The sequence below is a fragment of the Aspergillus sydowii genome (assembly GCF_001890705.1).
Source record: "Aspergillus sydowii CBS 593.65 unplaced genomic scaffold ASPSYscaffold_9, whole genome shotgun sequence".
Classification (NCBI taxonomy): Eukaryota; Fungi; Ascomycota; class Eurotiomycetes; order Eurotiales; family Aspergillaceae; genus Aspergillus; species Aspergillus sydowii.
The window spans coordinates 59,765-82,853 of record NW_024467867.1 but is presented as its reverse complement, the minus strand read 5'-3'; the positions used below and the strand labels follow the sequence as shown (position 1 = coordinate 82,853).

The following is a 23,089-nucleotide window of genomic DNA, read 5'->3' as shown; positions in this document are numbered from 1 at the left end:
TGTCGAGGCTTCCACTCCGAGCTGAGATTATTGGTCACCATAGCAAAGCATTCTGAAAACGCAGTCAATTGCGACATGCTAAAAAACGAACGGTGATTCCATCGTCTCGTTTCAGTTTCCCATAACCCAGATTTACGATGTCTGAACCAGTGCGACCTAGGGGAAGGCCAGCCCGTAAGTTCTACTCGACTCAATCCAGTCTATGCAACCACTAAACATGCCTAATTAATACAGATACGCCTGGAACAACGGTTTTATCGTATACCCCCGACGGTCATTATATTGTCACAGGAGGCTCGAACTCTGCTATCCGAATCTACACCGTCGGACAAGATGGAGAACCGAAGACCGTTGAAGAAGGTGCCGATGGACACCTGGGGATAGGAGCTACAGTAAGGGAATCACTCAAACTTCCTCGTGATTCTTTGGCTTGTCTCATGGCTTATATTTGCAGAACGAGCATTTCTTCATGGGTGCCGAAGACGGGACAGTATGGCAGTATGAAGTCCAATCAGGGCGGATGGAGAAGCTGCTCGTACGATGTGCGTTGCCCGTACGAGATGTCGCCGTTACAAAAGATAAGGAATGGGTTGCTGTCGCGAGCGAGTAAGTCGACACAGCCTACCTAATGTTTGAGTAGACCGGGTGGGTGCTGATGCGACATTAGTGAGCTCACGATCAAACTGGTCAATATCGAAGATATGACCAAGGTCAAGTACCTGCGCGAGCAGGCGAAAGGAACAAAACATATTACCTTCGATCCGAATGGGCGATTCGTTGCAGTTTCGTGTACGGACGGCATCGTTTACCTTTATTCTATGGATACCGAGGAACCGGAGCTGGTGCGGAAACTCGACGGCGTGATTCGGCAACTAGAACCAGAGGATGAAGCGACTGCAAGGGTGGTGTGGCATCCTGATGGAACTGCATTCGCAGTGGCGGAAACGACACGAGATATTGCTGTCTTTTCCGTGGGCGAATGGAAGAAGGAAATGACCTTCTCTGGTGGTCACAATGGGGATATCACGGCCATGAGCTGGTCTCCTAACGGTGCGCTTTTGGTGACTGCCGCCAAGGATGGTCAGGTTCTACTATGGGAAAGCAAGACGCAGAAGATTCTACATCGGTATGACTTTCCGAATGTGATCAATGTCGACTGGCATCCGACGAAAAACGCCCTCTCCCTTACAACGTCGGATGGAGAACTATTTATATACGATGGTTTTGTGCCAAAGGACTACCAAGTCATGCTTCAAAAGCCACTGCAGGCAGCTCCCATATTCCCTGGCGCGTTGACTGAAATATCCGATAATGCGAGACGGCCACTGGCGAACCGACCGAAAGAAGCACAGCCAAGGGGGAGGATGGGCAGCATTGACTCGCTCGATGATATACTTGGCTATGATCAAGACATGGAAGATTTCGTCGAAGATGATGATGGAGCTGGTTATGCTGAGGGTATTAATGGACATGGGAAGCGCACAAACGAGCATCTGGATGAAATCAACGGACACATGAATAAACGCATGTTGACATCTTTTGCGACACCAGCGACCCATGCGCCGCTCCAACCTGGCAGCACACCTTGGAGGGGAAACCGCAGATACCTTTGTAAGAGCGTCATCCCCTTGCATGTCGTTTACTTTTACTAACAGATATAGGTCTTAATTTAACGGGTGCTGTCTGGACTGTCGATCAAGAAACTCATAATACGGTGACGGTGGAGTTTTATGATCGAGAACTGCACCGTGATTTCCACTTTACGGACCCGTATTTGTATGATCGGGCATGTCTCAGTATGACCATCTCTCTCTATCTTGCAAGGTGCAATCACATGCTAACCATCATAAGATGAACACGGTGCTCTGTTTTCGAACAATCCGAAAGATGGTGGTCCTGCCACGATCTTCTACCGTCCACATGAGACTTGGACCACACGAGCAGACTGGAGAACCCAGCTACCCCAAGGAGAGCTTGTTCGAGGTATGAACACATTCCAGTCTATAGGAGCTAGCTAATAGAAATAGCGCTGGCGCTGAGCGAGTCGTACATCGTTGCGGTAACAACGAAAGACTATGTTCGAGTCTATACCCTATATGGAACACCTTTCAAAGTGTACCGACAAAAAAGCTCGGCCGTAACCTGTGCTGCCTGGCGAGACTACATCATGACCATAGGGAATGGTCCACTAGGAAACGCTGGGAAAATGGCAACCCTGAGATATACTGTGGAGAATGTCAAGCGCGATGAGATCTGCCAGAACGAGGACGTTGTCGCTATACCAGACGGAAGTGAGCTGAAGAGCGTTTTCTTCACCGATACGGGAGTGAGTACCTTCTGGATAACCCCTAAAGAGATGGTCTAACCTCAGTAGGACCCTTGTATCTACGATTCAGAAGGTGTATTGCTGGTCCTCCAGCACTGGCGCACTCCAGGCCAGGCGCGGTGGGTGCCGCTGCTCGATACGAAGCAACTGGAGCGACTGGCAAGTGGACGCAAGGAGGAAACCTACTGGCCTGTTGCGGTTGCACAAGAAAAATTCCACTGTATTATCTTGAAGGGAGGAGACCGATATCCTTATTTCCCTCGGCCAATGCTCAGCGAATTCGAATTCCGGATACCAGTCTCCGACAAGCCCAGCAAAGCCCAGGAGGAGGAGGAAGAAAACGTTGCGCGCAATGACAGTATGCGTCTCGAGGAATCCTTTGTCCGGGGCAACCTACTTCTCTCTCTATTCCAAGATCTGGTCTCGTCTACGCATGCGACTTCAACCCAGCGGACCGATCTGTCACGGAAAGAGTTGGAGTTGGACAAGGTACTTCTGCAGCTCCTAGCGATCGAGTGTCGCGAGGGTGAGGAAAGGGGTATGAAGGCGCTAGAACTGGTACACATGATGAAAGACCGCAATGGCAAGATGGTGGAGGCTGCTGTCAAGGTTGCACAGCGGTATAATCGGGGAGTGTTGGAGGATAAGATTCGGGGTCTGGCTGAGCGGCGATATACAGGGGAGGATGATGACGACGAATTAGCGCTCTGAATTATGACTGTATTATTAGCACTGGGTTTGATACCAAGAAACAAATTGGATAAATTTTGACAATGTCGTTGTTTTAATAACTATTTAGAAGACCCCAGGATCGACCAAGTAGAACCTTGGAGGCGTTGTGGGTCAACGTCATCATTTAGTTAAAGTAATTCTCTCCGTCTCCAAATACCAGTCGCCTCCATCTCTGCGTTCTGCTTTCAACATACCTACACTGTACTGTGTCTAATGCATTAATCACGCCATCATTCAACTCTCGCGATGCCAAAGCTCGCTATACCGCCGCCGTCATCCAGCCCCTCCCGTGTCATCCATACCCGCTCGCATCACCCTCGATTCATACCCTCGAGATGCGCCTCTTCTCATATCCGGCCCCTAGCACACGCCTATATCCGTCATGACACTTCTCCATCGCATACGTCTTCAAGCTCTCTACCGCCGTTCGACTTCAAATACTCCCTAACCGACGACCTCGACCCGAAGAACCAAAACGATCACAAGCCTCCCGATGAGCGGATCCTAAAGCTGGGAAAGAGTATACAGACCCCCTCTTCATTGCAAAAATATACCTAAGGAGGTTGTCTACAAGAATAGAAGCTAACGGGTGTCTTCATACAGCGTTACGGCTCCTCTCCCCACTCCTCCCGACAATCCTCGTCAACCCTCTCCCGCCGCATATCCTCTCCCCGAGCGTGACATTACATCTTTTTCCGTCAACCCATCCACACCTCCCAACAGTCAAGGGACGGACACTTTACCGCGCGGCTTTATGGGCAGTCCCGGTGGCATGGAGCAGCGTCCCGTTAGTCGGGAACGTAAAGCTGCAAATCCTAAGTGAACGGATCGTGCGCGCGGGAACAGTGCCAGACCCGCATCTCAACGCGCATAGCAACACGCGAGGCGGAAATTGGGACTATGGAGATGAAAGACTTGTTGTGCGATGGCGGACGGAGCGAACTCATTCGTCGAATACACCCTCCCCGTCCTCAACATCGGGGTCGCGGTCTTCTTCTGCATCAGAAAGGCCAGATACGAGTGCGGAGAGTGCCGCAGATAGCGATGGCGAATCCAAGACCGGAACGAATAAAGGTCTAAACGTCTTATTGGGCGGTGATGCGCCTATTTTCAAATTATCCAGAGACGACGAGTTTACGGGGCTTTTCATCTTCTCATTTGATGAAGAAGGCCGTGTCTTAACGCAGACGATCGAGCATGCCGAGGACGCGAGCGGATGGGAGCGCACAGCGAAGTTTGTTACCCTTACAGATTGGTTGATTGGGAAAGCGAGGGGGTCGTTGGATCCCGCCCCGCCAGCGGGATTGCTAGGCTGCTCTGAGTTTGGTTTAAACAGCTTTTCCGCGCATAGTCGAGATAACGGGCGATATCTTGAGCATCATCACAAGGGAAAGAGCGACAGGATGTCAGAGGCGTCATCATAGTCCACTCTTCTCAGTCTAGGTTGGGGCGATATTGCTAGAGTTAAGGAGTTGTATTTTATCTGGAAGAAATCTCCTTTCTTGATGGATTTTATGCTTTGTTAGGATTGTATAATATTGCACATGTCTATACCCCGGTGAACGATTCATGCGGCACATCAATCCCAGCTGGCCAGCAGCGGCATTGATTCAATTTTTAGATCAACATACACAGTTGTGGCACAGATTATAGGTCTCCCTCTGCTGGGTGTTCAGAGTCAGAACACTGAATATGGTACATCTATCTATGCCTGCTTAACCCCAGGGGCACGGGTGACCGAAGGCGCTTTCAACCCTACAAAAACGCCCACGCAAACACCGGTCATTACTATACTTCCAGTAAGATATGCAACCTCTCTCCCAACCCACCAAAACAGTGAGCAAAACAGTATTGGTCCCGCCGCACGTCCAACCTGGCCCCAACTCCTTAACCTTCCCAAAACAACACCCCTCTCCTCCTCCTTCGCTTCCAACGAACCAAGGCTGTTTAGCCCCGTCACAACCGTCGCGCTTGTAATAGCTAATAAACTCGCGGCGGTATATAGGCCCGCTATTGAGGTGACACGGGATAGTAAGAAGAATGAGATTGCTGCGCTTACAACACCAATACGCACTGTTTGAAGTGGTGGAAGACGGCGCACAACTGTGCCTTGAAGAAGAGACGCAATGAGGCCCATTGTCGAGAGGAGGCGGCCATTTAGTGCCGCTGGCGAAGCCCTAGAGTTGACGTAAAATGTTGCCGTCAGAAAAGGGAGGGAGAATTCCATGCCAGAGAAAGGGAGAAGGAAAAGAAAATGCAGGCCGTTGAGGATGGCGGGGTTGTTTGTGTATCTTCGCAGTGTCTGCGAGCTAGTGGTGGGCTTAGTTGACTTTGCCGGGCTCTCTTGCGCCGTTGAGGATGTGGATGGGGATTTCAGGAGGCTTGTGAGTCGCGGATGCGTCTCGGGAAGGCAAGCATAGATATATGCTGTCTCGAGCACGATAAGCGCCAGCGAAACCCCCGCAGCTGTCGCGAACGGATTTGCCGCAACGGTTGTGATGCTGGCCAGAAACGCGCCTAGGGCAGGGCCGAACGTAAACGCGATACTGAAACAAGCACCGACGAGTGCCATTGTTGACCCACGTTGGCTCGGGTCACTAATATCAGTCGCAATTGCGTGCGCTAGCTGCACATTTCCCTCGCTGAGACCCCCGACGACACGGCTAGCAAGAAACGTGCGAAAATCTGTCGCGGCGACCCAGAGCGCAACGCTTAGTGTATTTCCAACCATAGAGGCAAGAAGAGCTGTGCGCCGGCCGTGTTTGTCGGAGAGGCGGCCGATAAAGGGGGCGGCGATAGCTTGGAGAAGTGAAAAAAGAGAGCCGAGTGCTCCGCCAAGGAGTACAATATCATAGCGAGAATCGATTGGTTTTGCAAAGGAGTTTTTGTACGCGTTCAAGTAGTGAAAGATGCGGTTCAGAGTGGACGCAGGCGAAGGGTCTTGCGTGCGATAGAAGGATAGAAGTGACGGAAATAAAGGTAGGATGAAAGTAAATGATATCTGAATTAAAATTGTTAGACCACATAGAGAAGTACGGAACGAGAACATACAAGGTCCAATAGCAAGGAGGTCATTAGGACCTTGAGGATGGTTTTCCGCTGGTCTGCGGGCACGGCCATAGCGATGAGGTGTGAGCTAGCAGAAAGTGGCATTCAGGAAGAAAGACACAAAAAAGAAAGCATCGGATATATAGGGGAGCTGGGAAGGCTCAGCGAAGGCAACTTGCAAGCTGTCTTAAATGATTGTTTTGGAATTTCGATATCAGATAATCAGGTCACGTTCGGGACCAACAAACATTATGTCATATTCTTACATCGAGGTCCCCGCCAATGGGATTCCATATAAATCCACCTTCATCGACACCTTTACGGTAAGCCTTACTATACTCGGATCGTGGATACATTTACGAACTGGATTTGAAATATGAAATCGGACTAAAGAAATTAGGGGCGAATTCTTTTTGAAATTACCATATTCAGTATAGTGACATTTACATTTGGGGCAACAGGCAGCCCACTGAATATCATATCAAATATTATGAGTCTCCTAGATATTAGTTTATTGGTTCTTATATCTAATTATACGCTATGTAGGGGAATTTGAAATTTGTCTAAAGTCATGAGCGCGAGGTCATCCTAAAGATATAGTAACCCATCTAACTCCGGTCAATGTACCACTCAGAATTACAGGAGTAGTGTCAATGCCCGGAGGTTAAATAAATCATAGTTAGTTAAATGGAATTGTTTAATTTGGACCATGTCCGGTAACTAGTGCCCCAGTTATGCTATATGCAAGCTACGTAATCTTCCACATCGAAAGCCACGAATTCAGCCGCCCCAGCCAGCACACAGTGCGGCAATCTCATCTCTGTCAAGAGAAACAAACTGCTCACTACTAGTCGCTCCATCTCCTCCATCAAGGCCTGGGCAAAGCGCAGCAAGCAAACAAGCCAGAATATGCTTGCAGACGGGAGGCGCTGACTCCGTGTGCAGAGGCAGTGTGCCACCGAAGGAGTAAGCAGCCGTGTCGAAGACGTTGGCATCCACACTAGTGCCGCCACCACCATCGTAGGCTGCCATAGGACTGTCATTGCCTTCTATATTCCCTCCCTGGTCCGAAGATGACGAGGACGGTGGGGGCGATGATGGCTCTGGGTCTAGGTCGTGGAATGCAGACAAAGTAAAGGACGGGCAAGTGCAATTCCATGCTTGGAGGCGGACTTCATAACCTTCTTCCTGCCATTGTTTCTGGGTTTGCAACTGGCTTTGGGCCCCGCCAGGTTGGGATGCGGGAAACGATGGCCTCAAGGTACTCGAGGCTATTGAAGCAGATGTGACGAAAAAGAAATCTTCTTGCTGCGTCTTGCTACTTTTGTTTTTGTCTTTGCCACCCTCATCGGATTGAACTCCGGTGGGTTCCCTTTCGGCGTGCGCTTCATCTCCATTTCTCTCTCCAGACTCATTTCTACACCGCGTGCGAACACGTCTAACAAGTCCTCTATCCAATATGTCCAGTGCGAGGAGGAACTCATTCGGAAAGACGCAGTGAAGCGTCAGCATTAACGGTTTTAGGTTTGTTACTTGTGAATTTGGAAATGCGGATGTCGGCTCGGATTTGGTCAGGCGCGGATGACGCTGTGTTTGGATCTCCAGTCCAGCTTCTCCTGGTGGCGCTGTGGTGGATGTGACGCATCGTGATACTTGAGAAAGGATGCCGTTGATGAACTTTGTTGTTTTTGGGAGGTCCATGCTCATGTTATCCATCTCCATATAGTACTCCTTGATATATCGATAGTGTAGGCGGATATGCTTCAAGCCCTGGCCAGGAGGTAAGGGGTAAACAAGCAACCGTCAACGAAGCCAGCGACCGTGATGGCATAGAAAAAGACCTCGGATCCAAAATCTACCGTCTCTCATACAAGATACGGAGTGCTGAGGAGACGCAATACGAATACATCGCGCAGCAAATCAATCACTGCTGACTCAGAAATTCTCCGATGCGCATGGAAAGTCCCAACTTTAATTTTACATCGTCCGTATGGTGTCGTACTTGAAGTCCATGAAAAGCGTGCAAAGCTGCAGAAAATACCGTACCGTATTGTATCCAGTCGAAGCCCAACATCCCACTCCTGCAGTTGCAACTGAGGTGTGCTTTTTTTCCCGTTTCTAACCACCAAGCACCGGACGACACCAATAGACTCGGGACGGAGTTGGGCACCCAGCGGAGTCAGTTTGCAACTTGTTGATACATCTTCTCTTGCAATTAGATATGGCTTCTGAGGACCGAGACGACCGGGATGCGTATGAGGAGAAGAATGTGCATGAGGTGTACCAGCAGATTGCGAAACATTTTTCGGCAACGAGATACAAGGTTTGCTCGCCTGCTATTGGTCCTCCATGCAACAGTCAGGTTAACTCAGCTGCCACAGCCATGGCCCATCGTGGAACGTTTTCTTCAGAGCCAGAGCCCCGGTGCTGTTGGGTTGGATGTAGGATGTGGCAACGGCAAGTACTTGCCGGTGAATAAAAGTGTCTATATCGTGGCCTCCGATCGGTATGTGCATCTTTTTTTAACATTCATTGAGTCTGTCTTAATCCGTGTCATTTATTTACATCGTTTCTTCCTTTCCCGTCAATAAAACAAAGGAAATGTTACATGCAAAATATCTTCGCACATCGTTGCTATCTTATGGATTGATTGATGTACCCGACTGACAATTCTAGATCCGAGAATCTCGCGCGAATTGCTCGTCAACATCAGCCACACTCGACCATCTTGGCTGATGTTTTGAATCTGCCACATCCAGACTCATTCTTTGATTTCGCAATTTCAATTGCCGTTGTGCACCATCTGTCCACTCCAGAAAGAAGAGTTCAAGCAGTTCGTGAAATCTTGCGCACACTAAGGCCTGCCTCTGGCGACGCTCGCGGCGGTAGAGCTCTGATCTATGTCTGGGCACTTGAGCAAAAGTCTAGCCGCAGAGGATGGGATAAAGGGGACGACCAAGATATCATGGTTCCCTGGGTCATGAAGACTCCTAGCCCTCAAGATACCCAAGATGCTCAACCAAAGGTGTTCCACCGATACTATCATCTCTACCAAGCTGCGGAACTGGAGCGGGACGTTGACAGCGCGGGCGGGCGCGTGCTGGAATCCGGGTACGATAAAGATAACTGGTGGGCGATCGCGACGCGGGTAGATCAGAAATAACCATGACCGAAATCGTACTTGGAAGTCTGCTCCGAGATCCAGCCTCGGAGTTGCTTGGGTTCTGTGATAGTAGGAAACATGGCAGAACCGATAAAGCCACCCCTCGCAGGGGCCTCCCACTTGAGTGAAGGATATAAAATTCGCGCAATCGTCTATAAGTGACCCTCCCTATGAATCAAAACACCTCCAGCGCTATGCAATTCGTAACAACGCAAAACGAACAAAGGAAAACCGGTCCAGCTAGGGAAGCGTTCGAGCGGGAGGGCCAATATTGGGGCCTAGGTGACCGGGATGACCTCTCCCCAAATCCAGTGGTGGTCCTGCTATGCGGTAGGCGTCTCGCGTGGTCATTGGGGGTGCGAAAGGCGGGGGTGCGAATGCAGGTACACCAGCAGCAGGAACCCCAGCGGTGAGCTCTTGAACAGACGGAAGCTGAGGAGGAGGATAATTCGACCGTGATGCTGAGCCCTTTCTTGGTCGGGATAATGATGTACTCGCTCTGCGTGTCCTAGTCGTAGGCGGGTCGATCGCAGAACTAGAGAGCGAGAATGGGACCACGCCAGCTCGACGCGCCATCTCTTGTTCTCCCAACTGCCAATGCATGGCCTCTGCAGCTCGCCATGGAATTGCCATCTCCTCCGCTACTTTCGACCACATCTCGGCCTTAAACCTATCAATTAAGAGTCAGCAATCAAATACCGGCCATTCGCGTAACCTCACTCAAAAGAAAAGATGTAGATACCTTTCATAAAGCCGTGCGAGTTTGTTTTTCTTATCCTCATCCCATTCGCTTCGGCGTTCCAGATAATTTTGATAATGAAGGCGGCAGCTAATTGCGCTTCGTCCGGGTAGCCGTTTGCTAATGTCCTCCCACTTCATACCGCTGCCCCGCAGCTCAATGATCAGAGAGTCCTCCTCTGGAGACCACTTTGACTGCTTCTTGGCCGGGGATTCCGCTGTGTGAGCTGGTTGCAAGCGCTTCGTTCCAGTTGGAGCTTTGGCAGTCAGTGGGGACACCGAGGACACCGAAGGCACCGGTGGCTGGGTTGCAAGCCCAACCGGTGGTGGTGCAATCGGCGCCACCGGGGGCAAGTGGTGCATAGCAGGAACTGGCGGGAGGGTCGATGTGGTGTTCATGGGGGCCGCTTCTTCTTCATCTTGGGGCTTCAACAGCAGTGAGATATCCACTTTGGCAGGAGGTGGTAAGATAGGATGGTTTTGTAACGCAATCATATGCGCGATTCACGGGGTTGTAGGCTTGCTTGTTTATATGGTGTTGTGATGGGCAAGAATGGAGTAGCATACGCGGAGGTCAAAGAAAAAAAAGTAAAAAAAGAAGTGAGTTGCTGTCGCCGTTGTCCTTGGGTGCCCGATATTTAGATGGGTGCGCACGTCTTGACAGTGGCAACAAACGTTCCAGTAGTCCACTCACAGCCCAGCCGAATTGAGTAGGACAACAGGCGGGTGCAAATGGATAGATCAACAAGCCAGCACCTTAAGCGGAATGATAAATACTGGTACGTTTAGCAGCCCTGTTAAAATTGCTTGGTTTAGTTTCGCAACGAGCGACAGGACTAGCCTGATAGATAGATGGCTGCCCTGCGGAGGCTGAGTCGCTTCGGAGCGTATCCTATCACGGACCAAGCACAGATGGCGATCTAAAACAAGACGCAAGGCGAAGAAACTCCGAGAACGATAATGAACTAGTATCGCGAATCTAATGTGTCCAATCGATGGATTTTGGGAAGTTCGAACGATGGGAGTGAAACGGAGACAACGAGGAGGGTCTCGGATGGCACGAGATCTAGAGATGCCTGGCGGCCGTCAAGGACGAGGATGAAGACCCAGAGCAGCAATCAAAACGAGGGAAGAATTGGGGCAGTGACGAGAAGAAAAAGAAAGTTAACAGGAGCAGGAGAAGAAGAGAGAGAAGAGGGAAAAGCCAACGGCGAGAGATGAAACCACGCCTGGATGGCATTACTGGAAGGAGATCATCATCCATCGGCAGCGGAGGAGGTACCTCAGCCATGACAGCTGATTGAGCAGCTGGCAGCCAGTGAGAAGCTCAGTATCAGGCGTAGGAGGCACTAGGTTGACCCAGAGGCGAGCCCAGGTTCGAGAAACCGTTGACATTAATTGTTTTACCATTATTTTCCTTCATTTTATTTTTTAATTTGCAATAACGCTGATGATACAGGGCTGTTAGACCCCCTCTAACAGCCCTGGTAATAATAAAACGAGTTCATGACGAGGAACCATGGCTCTCTAACTCAGACTTTGTCTGTCATCTCTACAATACTTAGTCCCTGCTCTAGTATTATGCTGTCTCTGTTGTTGAAGACGCCCGCTTGTCCTGCCTCGAGGGAGGCCGGGCTGAAGGGCAAAAACATGAATAAAACGGTAAAACGGTTAAAATTGTGGACAATAATAAAAAATAAAAATAAAAAATAAAAAAATAAAAAAAGGAAACGGGAAAGGAATTAAAAATTTAAAAAAAGGAAAAGGGAATGGGGGAAAAAAAAAAAAAAAAGAAGAGTTAATATTAACGATGATTATCAAACGGTTCCACTCGAAGATACAGCACTAGGAAAAAGAACGGCTCCAACCCCTCCCGAACGTTCGAGCCCCCCTTTGAACTACGCAAAAGCGCCAAAGTATTCGCCGGCGAGAATTTTGCTGGTTCCTCCGATTAAAAATTACATGCACTTCATCTACTAAAGGCCGAGCAGAGTCCTGGGACGGGATCTCTGTAACAAAACGATGGGGCAAATCAGAGACGAGTTTCGGTTTTGCATCCTCCAAAGCTGCAACATATTAACTAACTACGGAGTAAACTGATGCATGATAGATCTTAAGGCTCTCTACCCCCTGTATGTAGCAGTATGGAGTATGTGCTGTTGTCTGCAGTCTCGGAGGCAATGGAGAATTTGTGCCCTATCGGAAGACAGGTCAGGTCACAACAATCCCCGACTACACCTGAATACCCCAGCACTAGCACTTCGCCTTCGGTACCTGCTGGGGCCCATGGGTTCGAACTTCGAAGAAGGGGCGAAGCGCAAAAGACAAGAATAAAAGCCTGAAAGATAATTGGAAATAAAACAGCCGCGGGAAGGCAAAAGAACAACTCTCGAGAAACATGGTTCACTTTTGGTGGGGAAACAAACCATTCTATCCTCATACTAGCCCTCTGGAGACAAAGTGGAGGAAAATGAACGGGGCTGACGTTGTTCAACGGCGTCAGATCCTAAACTGGCTACAAGCTATAGTGTGCAGTATTAACAGCGCATCGGCCGACACACGGGAAGAGTAAGGAGAAAGGTGCTTGTTTTGCTGCTGACCTCCAGTGTTCGATGCAGAGTCCCCATGGCGGCAATCGATGGCCGCCAATTCATTATTCGCAAAACCTCGGACCCTTCGCATTTTCCTTTCTTGGTGTCTTACACTTCGAGTAAGTCCCAACGGCTGGTGGGATCGGCCAGCCAATTAATCCTGCGCATGGCGATGGATCTGTCCAACGGCCACGAACCCAAACCTTGAAGGGCAAGTATCGGCCTAGGTAATATCACTAGCAAGCGCACTAGCTGGGATCCGGGGTCTATTTTAGCGACTGTTCGCCTTTGTTCACGGTCCAACTGCAGCTAATCGGTGCAACCCGTCTGCCATCTGGTTGGCATGATTCCGAGCCAACTCAAGAGAAGAAAATACAGGTCGCCACCGCCATCTTGGACAAGGCAGAAAAAGTAAAAGAAAAACGAAAAAAAAAAAATGAAAATTGGATATCCGTCGTGGTTTTTGGCGACGGCGGAGGCAGTCATCTCGATCCCAGGCCTACTCGAACCATGTTTGGAAAGAGTCGCACCAAGGGCGCGCATGGAAAAAGCGGTGATGAACTAATAATAATAATCGACCAGGAGCTTCTGTTTCATTATTGTCTTTTTCTCCAGAAAGTGATGCATCCACCCTCATTCTCGTGTCGCTGTCAGGAGTCGATCGGGTCTTGACACCAGGTGCCAAAATGCGTAGTTCGGATGGTGGAGCAGCAGCGTGGGTTGGCATCTCAAAGGAAGGTTTCTTCGTCAACGTTGAACGAGCAAGTCGAGGTTCTTTTCGATAGAACTGAGCTGCGGAATTTTCTTCCACCCGGAGGTATGACGGGAAGACCCTAGCAAATACCACGCGCTACTCTTCATCTTTAGTGCAAATTCTCCGAATCACTCAGGGTTGAAGGTCTTACCTAGTGTGTGTTAGTTTGTACCACTATCTAGTTGGCGCGGTTTGGTTTGCCCTGGGTCTTTGCATGAGCGCTTCTTAACATGAAATTCGACAGCGTCGTTCGCTGTGAAAAGGACAGGGGTATTATAATTGTCGCCCATAGACCTCATCGGCGCCTCTGATCATTGTGCCTCTACCATGTGTCCTTCCTTCCAACCCGCAATCAGCAAAACAAGCGTCTTTCGCGATAAATCGCCATTTGGCACAAAACAACATTAAACACAAAAGTACCCGAGGTATTTTTTACGAGGGCTTGGTGCTTTTTTGGCGCGCCCGGGTCCCTTCAGACTTGACGAACCCATCGCTGAGGATATGATCTGCCTTTCATGGGCCTGGTCATTTCGGTTATACGAGTCGACGTTGGTTTGTGAGCCCCTGAGAACGATCCTTATTACGGGGGAATGAAAGGGCCAAACAGTCAAAGCGTCAAACAAGACGGAAGTTGATCCGGGATCATCCAACGGCTGGGTAGCATGAAGGTCGCATTCATTCATGAGGTAGCTCGTGGATACAGTACCCAGTATCCTGCGGGACACTCTCTTGCTCGCGAGTACGTACAAGTTGGAAGCTAACTGTAAATTCACAATAACCCCAGAGGGAGCAAATCAACGCAACCCTCGATTGGGTCCGTCTTGGTCTAAGACCAAAGGCGTTCGCTTGCCGCCGCGTCTGCGCTTGTTCTTTCGAGTCTAGAACGCTCTTCAATGGCCCTTTTGCTCCATATTATTCTGGGTTTGGTTACGACAGCGCAATGTGCCGGTCCTTGCAACATCTTTATGTTGAATTCGTACGGACCCTCTCCTGGTAAACAGGTCCCCAAAAGCCCAAAGAGCCCAAACAAACAAAGACGGGGGCTGTCAATCTATGTGACTCCCCTCATGTAAGGGATGGCACAAAGCGGCGAGAAGCACATACTGAATTGCTGATGGGACGACAATCATAGTAATAGTCGCGATTGCGGAGAAGGTTGGTTGGCCTCGTCCGAACGACGGGGCTGACAGGCGGGAAGGAGAGACAAGGGTAGGTTCTGAAACACTCGTTCTGCAAGATTACCCAGGGACAGGTGGGACCCAGCAGGACCTTCCAAGGTCAAACAGTGGCTTGCCTGAACGAAGAATTGATTACTGGGTGTTTCATTGGCTTCTAGACTCTCGGGCCCCAGACTGGAACGGGTCAAGTGGGGAATGTCAACGCCAACCTCAAGATTGCCATAATCATGCCATGGGTCCGCCGAACGCCGCCCAATTTATCACAGTACGATTCGGTGTTTAAGACTTTAATTACCCTGAATTCGCTGAAGAATGGTCGAGTCTTGTTCAGGTCTGGACCGACTGGCGACCGCCAATTTACGAAGGAGCCCAGTGGATTTAGTCTCGGAATTCATCCAGAGGACACGCACGCACCACGAATCAGTCAAACGGTCAAACCGAGGTTGTATGTGGGTTCAACACTCACCAGATATCTCATCTCGGGTGTCGCTGCTGTCTGTATGCCCGCAGGGCGAGTGCCAGCCTGGTCACGAGGCAAAGTTCGATTCTCCCCGTAAATTCCGCGGTTTGTGGACGCAAATACCAGATGTTTTTACGCGACGCGACGCAGCACAACATATGCAGGATCGAAGCTCGTGAAAGCTACGGAGCGGTCAGTCGCCGCAGACAGATCAATCCTCCGGCTGGAAAGTGACTGGCATCAATGTATCATGAGGAGCATGTAAAAAATTATGATAGACTTTGTTAATTTAGACTCTTGGGTCCAATTTTGCTTTTCCACGGGCTTGAGTCTTGACATCGCCAGTTCGTGATATCATATGCCTAGGAAGGAGATAAATGGCGGTGGGTTCAATTTCAGGGCCTAGAACATGGCGTTCCTGCTATGCAGTACGGAGTTCAGGTTCCTGGTCGAGATGCATATTATTCTTGGGAACTTGTCCACCTGCGGCAGGGCGCATCTGTATCGTAAACGTTTCGACTGAGCGAGGGGGACCTCGATTCCTGGGCTGAGATATGTGCAGTGCATATGATTTCACCATAAAAATATACTGCAGTGCCTTGGATAATACTATTCTATCAAAGAGGTTCCTGAAGGGCGCGGGTGGCGTCTTTGGAGGAGACGGTTGGCTGAAGGTCCTGATTCGCCCGTCGCTCTTTTCCCTCGTGTTTCACCAGTCCCGTTGGTTGAAGCTTTGAACCGCGGAAAACTCCGACAGCGACGATGGACGGACTCCGGTCCTTGAGCCAGGAATGGTTTGATCATCCTCTCCCGGGCGAGACTCAACAAGGAACTAAGGAAATAAACATATCTCCAAAAAGACAAAAAAAAAAAAAATTGGTGGGAGCCATTTGCTCCGCCTCATTGGGAAGAAGAAAGATCGCGGCACTGGAACTCTTTTCAACTCCTGCGACTGCGTTGAAAGTTTCAAGAGCACCAAAAGTGAGTGCCTCAGCGCGAGTGGTGGCGCTTGTGGGTCGAACAGGCAGGGATAGCGCTGCGAAAACTCGCTCTATTTCTGGCACGCAGCAATGATCGTCGCTAACGGAGTCCAGCATGGCTTCGGCCCTATTATCGATGACGTCCCCAAAGCTCAGTCTTTCTCTGAGAACTACGTACCTATCACTGGCGGGGCGGCCTTCTCTCGCCTGGTCTTACCTGGAGTCTTGGGCTGTAGCACAAATTCAAGATCAACCCCAATGTTAAAATGAGGCTTAGGTAGAGCCTCCTTCCAATTCCCATTCCTCATTCCTCATGTTCCCTCGTTTGCTCGCTTCCTTGAGACGGCAAGATGAAAATTGGGTACAAATCTACATACAAGTCGTAGGACCCCGGTCGAGATCAGCCCCGTTTTTGATAACTTACGATGGCGGTGATGTAGATTTGCCCCTTCAACCCCATCAGGGCCAGTCTCATGCCGGCATTGCTGTGCTGCGTTGGTTCATGAACTGGGGTTTCCCCTGCAAATTGACGGCCGGCGCTAAGTTAGCATGAAATGTGCGGAGGGCCAGAGGGAGATCTGAAATCTCGCTTATGATGCCTATCATCGAACGACTCCGGAATCCGGGGCTGCTGCATGGCGACTGCAAGAAAATAGCATACTACCTGTATACCCTAAAAAGGTGGAAGGAAGTCGGAAGTTCTGAGGTCGACACCGTGCACCAGTCAACAAGTGTATGCGTCTACAGAGTATGCGAGCTGGCTGTGGAGAACAACGGTCAAGGAGGAAACTTAGATTGGTAAGTGTCATGGGCTCAAGGCCCAAAGACAATGATGCCCAACCGATGTGGATTTATCATCTTGACCATCTGCTGGATAGGGAATAGTGATACAAGAACAGCGCGAACGAGATCGGCTTACGCGGTTATCCTGTGGAGTGCGAGGGCTCGATTGAGTCGACAGACTCGACACAGACTACCACCATCATCCGTCTCACACACAGTAATCTCCGAGACGATGGTTCATGATTCGAGTGTCGGGCATGGCCGGGTGGGTCAATCGCGATTTTCTTCAGCTTGAAGCAAGAAACCGTAAGAACCCCAAGGAACAGGACAAAGGGGGTGCAGACACGCGAAGCATGTGTTTTGTCTCATGAAGGCAGTGACAGTATACCTCCAGGGCTGCTGCCAAGGCCCTCCTCGTGTTCTTTGCCGACTCGGCAACTCTCCGTCGCTCCGTCGTGCGATGGGCTCTTATTTGCCCAGAATAAAACCAGATTGCGTGGATCGAAGCGATCGCCCTAATCCAACTTCATCATTGTTGCCCTTGGCATGTTGGCCAGCTGAAAGCCTGAAACCCGAAACCCTGCGAGCCTTGGTCCGTCTCATCATTTGGTAGTATGTATTACTCGAAGTATTATCCTTATCGATTACATGAATGAATTACCCCTCCTTTACCGTTGAAGTTTATTACTGCCCACAACCCTGCATGGAGGGCTGCACGCAATTTTGGCTTGAACTCAAAGGACCACTTTTAACAAAGCGAGGAAGGTCCACGATCTCGCGGTCTGATTCACCTGGACTCGAGCATCTCCGAGACGACTCGGGCAATTGGAACTTGGGAACAGGACGCAAGAGTCGAGAACCTCGGGAGGGGCTCCGGAGGGCAACCTGATTCATCGATTGTAAGAACGAAGAAGTATTGTAAGATCTGGCCACATTGTGATTGAAGGACAATGGGCGCCAATTGTATCAGCTGGTTGATTGGAGTCATCATGAAATGGATGAGGCACTTCGCGGGGCAGAGCACGACAGGCAAGTGAGTTGACCACGGAGAAGCCAGTCGACGCCGTCGGCCCAAGTAATAACTCATTTCGACTCCAAGCCTCGCGCAAGATGAAACGAGAGATCAATGGGATTTGTGGGGAAATCGAGGCTACCATCCCAGTTATTATTCTGTAATCGATATTGCAGGACTTCGATAAACAACCCCATCATCTTCCTGAGCCAGCCACCTCCCGTCGCTCCCGTTATTGGTTCTTAACTTCTTAATCTCAAGAACCAGTTCATAGGCGTATGGTCGAGACCGGTCTTAATTTCAGACCATGATGATGAGCAGTCGCTTCCCATCTGATTGTTTACGGAGACAGTCCTGGGTTGACAGTTGACGGTCCAAGGATGTACCTCCTCGCCGCCCCCCGCCCGTGTTTCCATATCATTGCGAGGCTTAATCTGAATCGCTCGATCGACGAATAACATCCAGATACAAGGGGGAAGAGTCCCTCGCAAACGCCACCAACGCCGAGAGTGTTAATATACTATGTTAGGTAGGAGAGCTGACAGGGAGACGACTCCAATACCGCGTCTAATTTGTTCGAAACTTCCCGTGTCGGACGGGATCAGTGCTCAATGGATCGAGTGAGGCGCGACGTATCGAACCAGAATCCCCTCCCATTCGCCCCAAATTCCCCGGGCAGGATGCAATGAATCCCCCATCCGATCCTAGGGCGTGTTTGGGCTCCTCGATGAACGGCCGAAATCTTGCAGCTCGGACTTGGCCCTGTTGAAGAAGACCGACTCACCTACTACTAAATTTGGTAGGAGACTCTAGACGGGTGGAGAAAGATCGTCTCTTTTAGCCTGAGGTTCTTTGACATCACCGTTGGTCTGAGGAGCTGTTCCAATCAGGCGGCCCCAGTTCCTCCCTGGAACAACGGGTTGATACGTTGTATGTACGAGGTGTGAGGATTATACATCTATTTCCATTTTCTACTGGTCATATTTTTGCACGACTGCGTGGTACTGTGGTGTTCGTTGGGGGCCGACAACAACGTGCTGGAGTATAGCGATACGGTACTCGGTAACCATGTTTGGAAAGCAGCATACTGACCTCAGGCGAAAGTACTAAATTCCACATCACCGTCATGCTAGAAATCAAAACGCTTCTTGCTCAGATCACATGTGACTTTGTATAGAGTCGCGGGTTTGTGCTTTTTGTTAACAAACTGCGAAACTTGGTAGCAGCTAGATAATTTGATATAAGGGGGGTGTAAACTTGGACAGCTATCAAAGATCGAACTTATCCCAGCTTTCTAAAAAAGTATTCTTTTCTACAAAAACGTCTGATCAGATTCTTCAATATGTTGCAAGAATCCCCGGCAACGCACAAACGCACAATCAAGCCTGCGATTAATTAATAAGGACAATGAGATAGGCACGCACAAACAAAGAATTCTTTGCTCACAGCGGCTGCGGTCATTGTTTCTATAAATTCCTTGGATGTCGCAACACATTGCACTCATGCCGCCACATAGACCTTTACGCCTTCGGTCTTTCCTAACAAATCACTATCGGCCCCATTGAAGCCCCGGGGACAGAATGCTGTGCGTGGTATACCTTGAAACGAAGTCATCATGGAATTCACGGCTATAGAGCGACCAGGGAGTACAGGTAAGCCACATTCTATCCACTCATAACATATAACTTTTTTATGTTTTGGCAAGAACAAGCATCGAACCTCAGTCGCGGTTGGATGGTTGGACTCTTACGAATACAAACAGATCAGGTCATTCAAGAACCCTCGCATGCTTAAATACGGCACTGTCGCTATTTTGATTCTCGTTCATACCCCTCTCCTGCTGAACTGCGCTCAGGAAGTCCCCCAGTGAGACATAAGTGCGATGCTCCAGACACGAGCCTGCTTTGCGCTTCCTATCACCCGGCGGCGTCCTACTTGAATGGCAATATCCGCCAAGATACACATAATACTTATATGGAGAGGGTTTCGGCGAAATTATGCAATACGACATGGGAAACTGTGAACATGTACAGCGGTCAGGATCCCTGGCGCTTTATAGAGGCCTCCTTCAGACAGCTTAGCGAAGAGCTCATGGACAAGGCCGAGCGATCATAGATCTGCAACACTTTTCCGGGGTCGGTCTCAGAACAAGTCAAGTATGTGGAATGTGCGCAAAGGGTTCATCAGAGGAAGAACCGACACTTTGCTTTAACGTCTCATTCCGACGTAGTATACCACTCATGCAACCCGCTCTTTGAACTGAAGCAATTAATCACCGCTTCCAATTTGGTAAGGCCTCTGGATGGACTTGTAACCAATGTGATAGGTTCAATCAGAACAAAAACACGATGAAGCCCATCTCTACAATCATACATATCAGCCACGTCCCTGAAGTTTTCCTTCTATATTGGCCAGGAACAACGAGTAGCGGGTAAGCTCAACATAGGAGACACTCTGACCCTCCCCGCACATTGGCAGGATTCGAATTTTCCCAGCAGACAAGATGTCCTATACGAGCTCCATTCCATCATCTTCCATTATACTATTATCCCGGGTGCTGACAGAGACATTTATGGTGTCAGCATTGTCAAGGTTGACTGAGACGCTTGTACAGTCAAGGGACCTAGTAATAAGTGGGCACTGGTAAAGAGTGGCTCCGTGAAGGACGAACTCTCACTAGACAAGCTGCTGAAAATCGTACATGGGGAAAAGAAAAAAAAAGCCCGTGCTTACGGGCATGCTTGCCTCCTGCGGTCTTCCTCTCAACTGACAGCCCATAAATCGCGAGATGCCCAAAAATGAAACTAGTGTTCTCATAAATCAAACCATATACATCAGAGACCGCGTCGAGTGGACTTTCCATAAACGCCTACCATTTGCTGCTGAAGTTGACCATCTTTTTAAACTGAAAGGCATGGAAACGGTCCACCGTGCCAGCTCTAATTTTGTACTCACTTCCGAAGCAACTGGGGAGATTCCCGAAGGGGAAGCAGCCATGGGCCTCACGCCGGAGAAAATGTGGTAAAGCTGTGGCCGAGCCGCCGCACTTTTTTGGCGGCTCGTCGAAAGCTGAAAGGGCGTCCATACGGGGTAATCGTGCTGGTAAACCAGCTACTCTGAGCCCAGGGAAAGCAACAGTGCCAACAACCGCATCCTCAAGTTATACAGTACACGTTGGCGTTAGTCAAGCTACCAAGTCGGACCGCGTTGGAATTGCTGGGCGCAAAATATTCAAAACTCAACGGAGATGATAGGACCAAGCAGAGGGGGAACACTGAAATCTTCAGCCTCCAAACGAGCAGCGATTCAACCTATAATGAAAACGGGTTGATATACTGGGCAGCGAAATGGCTGACATCACGACCACCAATGTCCAGACGAAGTCTACCTTCATTGCCAATGGAGACAGCAAGTCGGTGCTGAGCACTGGAGGACAAGCTCAATAAACAAATCCAACAAATGTCGATGAGTGTCCAACCATTCTTAGTCTTGGAACAAACTCACATTCTGCGTACGTATTGTCAGTTACAATGTCATTATTTTATATTGAGTGGGTTTCCTATTGGGGGCAACGGACACCGGGGATATCTAGAACATACTCGGGAAGATGATAATGGGGTACCTTGTACTAGGTACCTTTAAGGTACCAAAGGCTTGACAGGAACAAGTCGCTGATTGGCCGAGTCAAAACCCCAAAAAGCCCCGCGTCGCGTCTTATCACTAACCACCCCACCTACTTTTCTCTTCCGCAATCTCAAGTCAGGACAACATTCAACCTGGCCAATTCCTCGGTAGACAGGGTTTCACGAGTTGTAAGCGCTTCCCAATCCTTGGTTTACCTTAAGTATACGCTTCCGGGGCATAAAACCGCTGTTGAGTCTAAGGAGAGCTTTGGGTTCGGGGGATATGCATTCCTCCTGTATCTTAAGAGCTGCCATGTCATTCCATTTGCTTCGAATACTCTTGCTTTATATCAATATTCGTTCCCTAACTCTGATCCAGAGTTGCTTCATTCCTTCCACTAATTTGCCGTTGTCCTATTCTGCAAGCTAAACCAACCCCGGATCCCGCTAACGTGCAAACCCCAATCATTCCAGCTTCCAGCTACCCTCCTTTTACAATTCTAAACCCTGGGATAAAACCACAATGACCTTCCAGCCAACTCCCAGCGACATCTCCGTCGCGATCACCACTCCGTCCACGTCCTCGCACCCCGACGAGCCCCGCCTGCACTCCGAGCGCCGAATCACCCCAACATGGACACTGCAGCAGGTCAAGTCAAAATTAGAGACCATGACCGGTGTGCCACCCACCAGCCAGCGCCTCCTTCTCAAAAATCCTGGCCAACTTGATCAGTGGGTTGAGGGTGATGACTCTATAATCGGAGATTGGGGATTGATGAGGGGGTCTGAGATTGAGGTATATACACGATTTTTTTACCTCGCGCTCATCCTCAACCTTATCCACTTCTGAAGGCATCGTCATTTGTAAGGCACGCGCCAGCTGATAAATTACAAACGATATAGGTTCACGATACACGTCCCCAAGCGGCACGAGTCAATTTCACCGACCTCTCCTCCGTGGAGAAATACGTTCTCCCAACAGAGACATACGAGAGCCTCCCAAATTCAGTTCTTGCGTGGAAAAAGAATCAAAAACTAGGGCGCTTCGACCCAAATGCGCTATCGCCGGTTGACGCAATGATCGAGCAAACGAAGAAAGATAAGGACGAGGTTGAGAAGCGCGGTGAGTATTTCTCTTTTTTCCCTCCTCCGTGCACTCTGCTCAAGGGTGTTGTGCGGTGGAGATGACGTTGAGGGTTCTAATTTATTTGCTTTTACTTTCCGTGTCTAGATATATCTGTCTCGAAGCGCGCTATTATCCTCCCTTCGACGCCACCGCATGTTCGACGGGGAACGGTCCGCTTCGTTGGACAAGTGCCCGTTATCCCGCACCCTGGGGTTGATATAGAGACGGTTGATCCTTCGACTCCACTGCCTATCTGGGTCGGCATTGAGCTCGACGAGCCAACAGGGAAAAATGACGGGAGCGTCAATGGGAAGCGGTACTTTACATGTCCGAATAAAACTGGAGTCTTTGTTAAGCCAGAGAAGGTTGAGGTGGGAGACTTCCCGCCGCTCGGGTTAGATGATGACTTGGACGGAGATATGGAGGAGATATAGAGACATCAATGAATATATTCTGTATTCGTTTGGATTCCCCTTGAGCGGGCCACGACAGTGTTTAGTCTGCCATACACAGTCATCGCCTGTGCGATGCTGAAGTCTGAAAGAAAATGTAGATATAGATGTAGTACATACAAA

General features: G+C 49.6%; 8 protein-coding genes across 8 annotated transcripts; 5 read left to right on the top strand and 3 right to left on the bottom strand.

Moving 5' to 3' along the window:
• The first annotated feature begins 9 nt into the window (after positions 1-9).
• Positions 10-3,090, top strand: ASPSYDRAFT_47592 (WD40 repeat domain-containing protein). The gene is made up of 8 exons (XM_040847460.1): positions 10-174; positions 235-392; positions 455-606; positions 668-1,611; positions 1,662-1,796; positions 1,852-1,983; positions 2,028-2,326; positions 2,375-3,090. The coding sequence occupies exons 1-8, from the start codon at positions 138-140 to the stop codon at positions 3,035-3,037; spliced, it is 2,520 nt and encodes an 839-aa protein (XP_040700120.1). The 5' UTR covers positions 10-137; the 3' UTR covers positions 3,038-3,090.
• A 214-nt stretch (positions 3,091-3,304) lies between these two features.
• ASPSYDRAFT_155965 (uncharacterized protein) lies at positions 3,305-4,482 on the top strand (the record flags this gene model as incomplete). Its single annotated transcript, XM_040842514.1, has 2 exons — positions 3,305-3,578; positions 3,662-4,482. The coding sequence occupies 2 exons, from the start codon at positions 3,305-3,307 to the stop codon at positions 4,480-4,482; spliced, it is 1,095 nt and encodes a 364-aa protein (XP_040700119.1).
• Positions 4,483-4,763: 281 nt separating this feature from the next.
• ASPSYDRAFT_156608 (putative tetracycline transporter) lies at positions 4,764-6,178 on the bottom strand (the record flags this gene model as incomplete). The annotated part of the gene is made up of 2 exons (XM_040842568.1): positions 4,764-6,059; positions 6,110-6,178. The coding sequence occupies 2 exons, from the start codon at positions 6,176-6,178 to the stop codon at positions 4,764-4,766; spliced, it is 1,365 nt and encodes a 454-aa protein (XP_040700118.1).
• A 708-nt stretch (positions 6,179-6,886) lies between these two features.
• ASPSYDRAFT_91573 (uncharacterized protein) lies at positions 6,887-7,813 on the bottom strand (the record flags this gene model as incomplete). The annotated part of the gene is made up of 1 exon (XM_040852510.1): positions 6,887-7,813. The coding sequence occupies one exon, from the start codon at positions 7,811-7,813 to the stop codon at positions 6,887-6,889; it is 927 nt and encodes a 308-aa protein (XP_040700117.1).
• A 514-nt stretch (positions 7,814-8,327) lies between these two features.
• ASPSYDRAFT_156212 (tRNA (carboxymethyluridine(34)-5-O)-methyltransferase) lies at positions 8,328-9,269 on the top strand (the record flags this gene model as incomplete). The annotated part of the gene is made up of 3 exons (XM_040842536.1): positions 8,328-8,429; positions 8,479-8,612; positions 8,783-9,269. The coding sequence occupies 3 exons, from the start codon at positions 8,328-8,330 to the stop codon at positions 9,267-9,269; spliced, it is 723 nt and encodes a 240-aa protein (XP_040700116.1).
• Positions 9,270-9,509: 240 nt separating this feature from the next.
• ASPSYDRAFT_156851 (MYB DNA-binding domain protein) lies at positions 9,510-10,502 on the bottom strand (the record flags this gene model as incomplete). The annotated part of the gene is made up of 2 exons (XM_040842598.1): positions 9,510-9,939; positions 10,012-10,502. 2 exons carry the CDS (start codon positions 10,500-10,502, stop codon positions 9,510-9,512), a joined length of 921 nt encoding a protein of 306 aa, XP_040700115.1.
• A 9,661-nt stretch (positions 10,503-20,163) lies between these two features.
• On the top strand, positions 20,164-21,243 carry ASPSYDRAFT_47579 (uncharacterized protein). The gene has a single exon (XM_040847458.1). It carries the CDS (start codon positions 20,554-20,556, stop codon positions 20,788-20,790), a length of 237 nt encoding a protein of 78 aa, XP_040700114.1. The 5' UTR covers positions 20,164-20,553; the 3' UTR covers positions 20,791-21,243.
• Positions 21,244-21,911: 668 nt separating this feature from the next.
• On the top strand, positions 21,912-22,948 carry ASPSYDRAFT_33412 (tubulin-folding cofactor B; the record flags this gene model as incomplete). The annotated part of the gene is made up of 3 exons (XM_040845084.1): positions 21,912-22,184; positions 22,292-22,511; positions 22,620-22,948. 3 exons carry the CDS (start codon positions 21,912-21,914, stop codon positions 22,946-22,948), a joined length of 822 nt encoding a protein of 273 aa, XP_040700113.1.
• Between the last annotated feature and the right edge of the window lie 141 nt (positions 22,949-23,089).

Excerpts from the sequence above, each read along its gene's own strand:
- ASPSYDRAFT_47579 (XM_040847458.1), top strand. The coding sequence starts at position 20,554 with ATGCCCAAAAATGAAACTAGTGTTCTCATAAATCAAACCATATACATC.
- ASPSYDRAFT_47592 (XM_040847460.1), top strand. The coding sequence starts at position 138 with ATGTCTGAACCAGTGCGACCTAGGGGAAGGCCAGCCC. Across the intron at positions 393-454 it reads ACCTGGGGATAGGAGCTACA|AACGAGCATTTCTTCATGGG; the intron begins GTAAGGGAATCA and ends TTATATTTGCAG. Across the intron at positions 1,797-1,851 it reads GTATGATCGGGCATGTCTCA|ATGAACACGGTGCTCTGTTT; the intron begins GTATGACCATCT and ends AACCATCATAAG.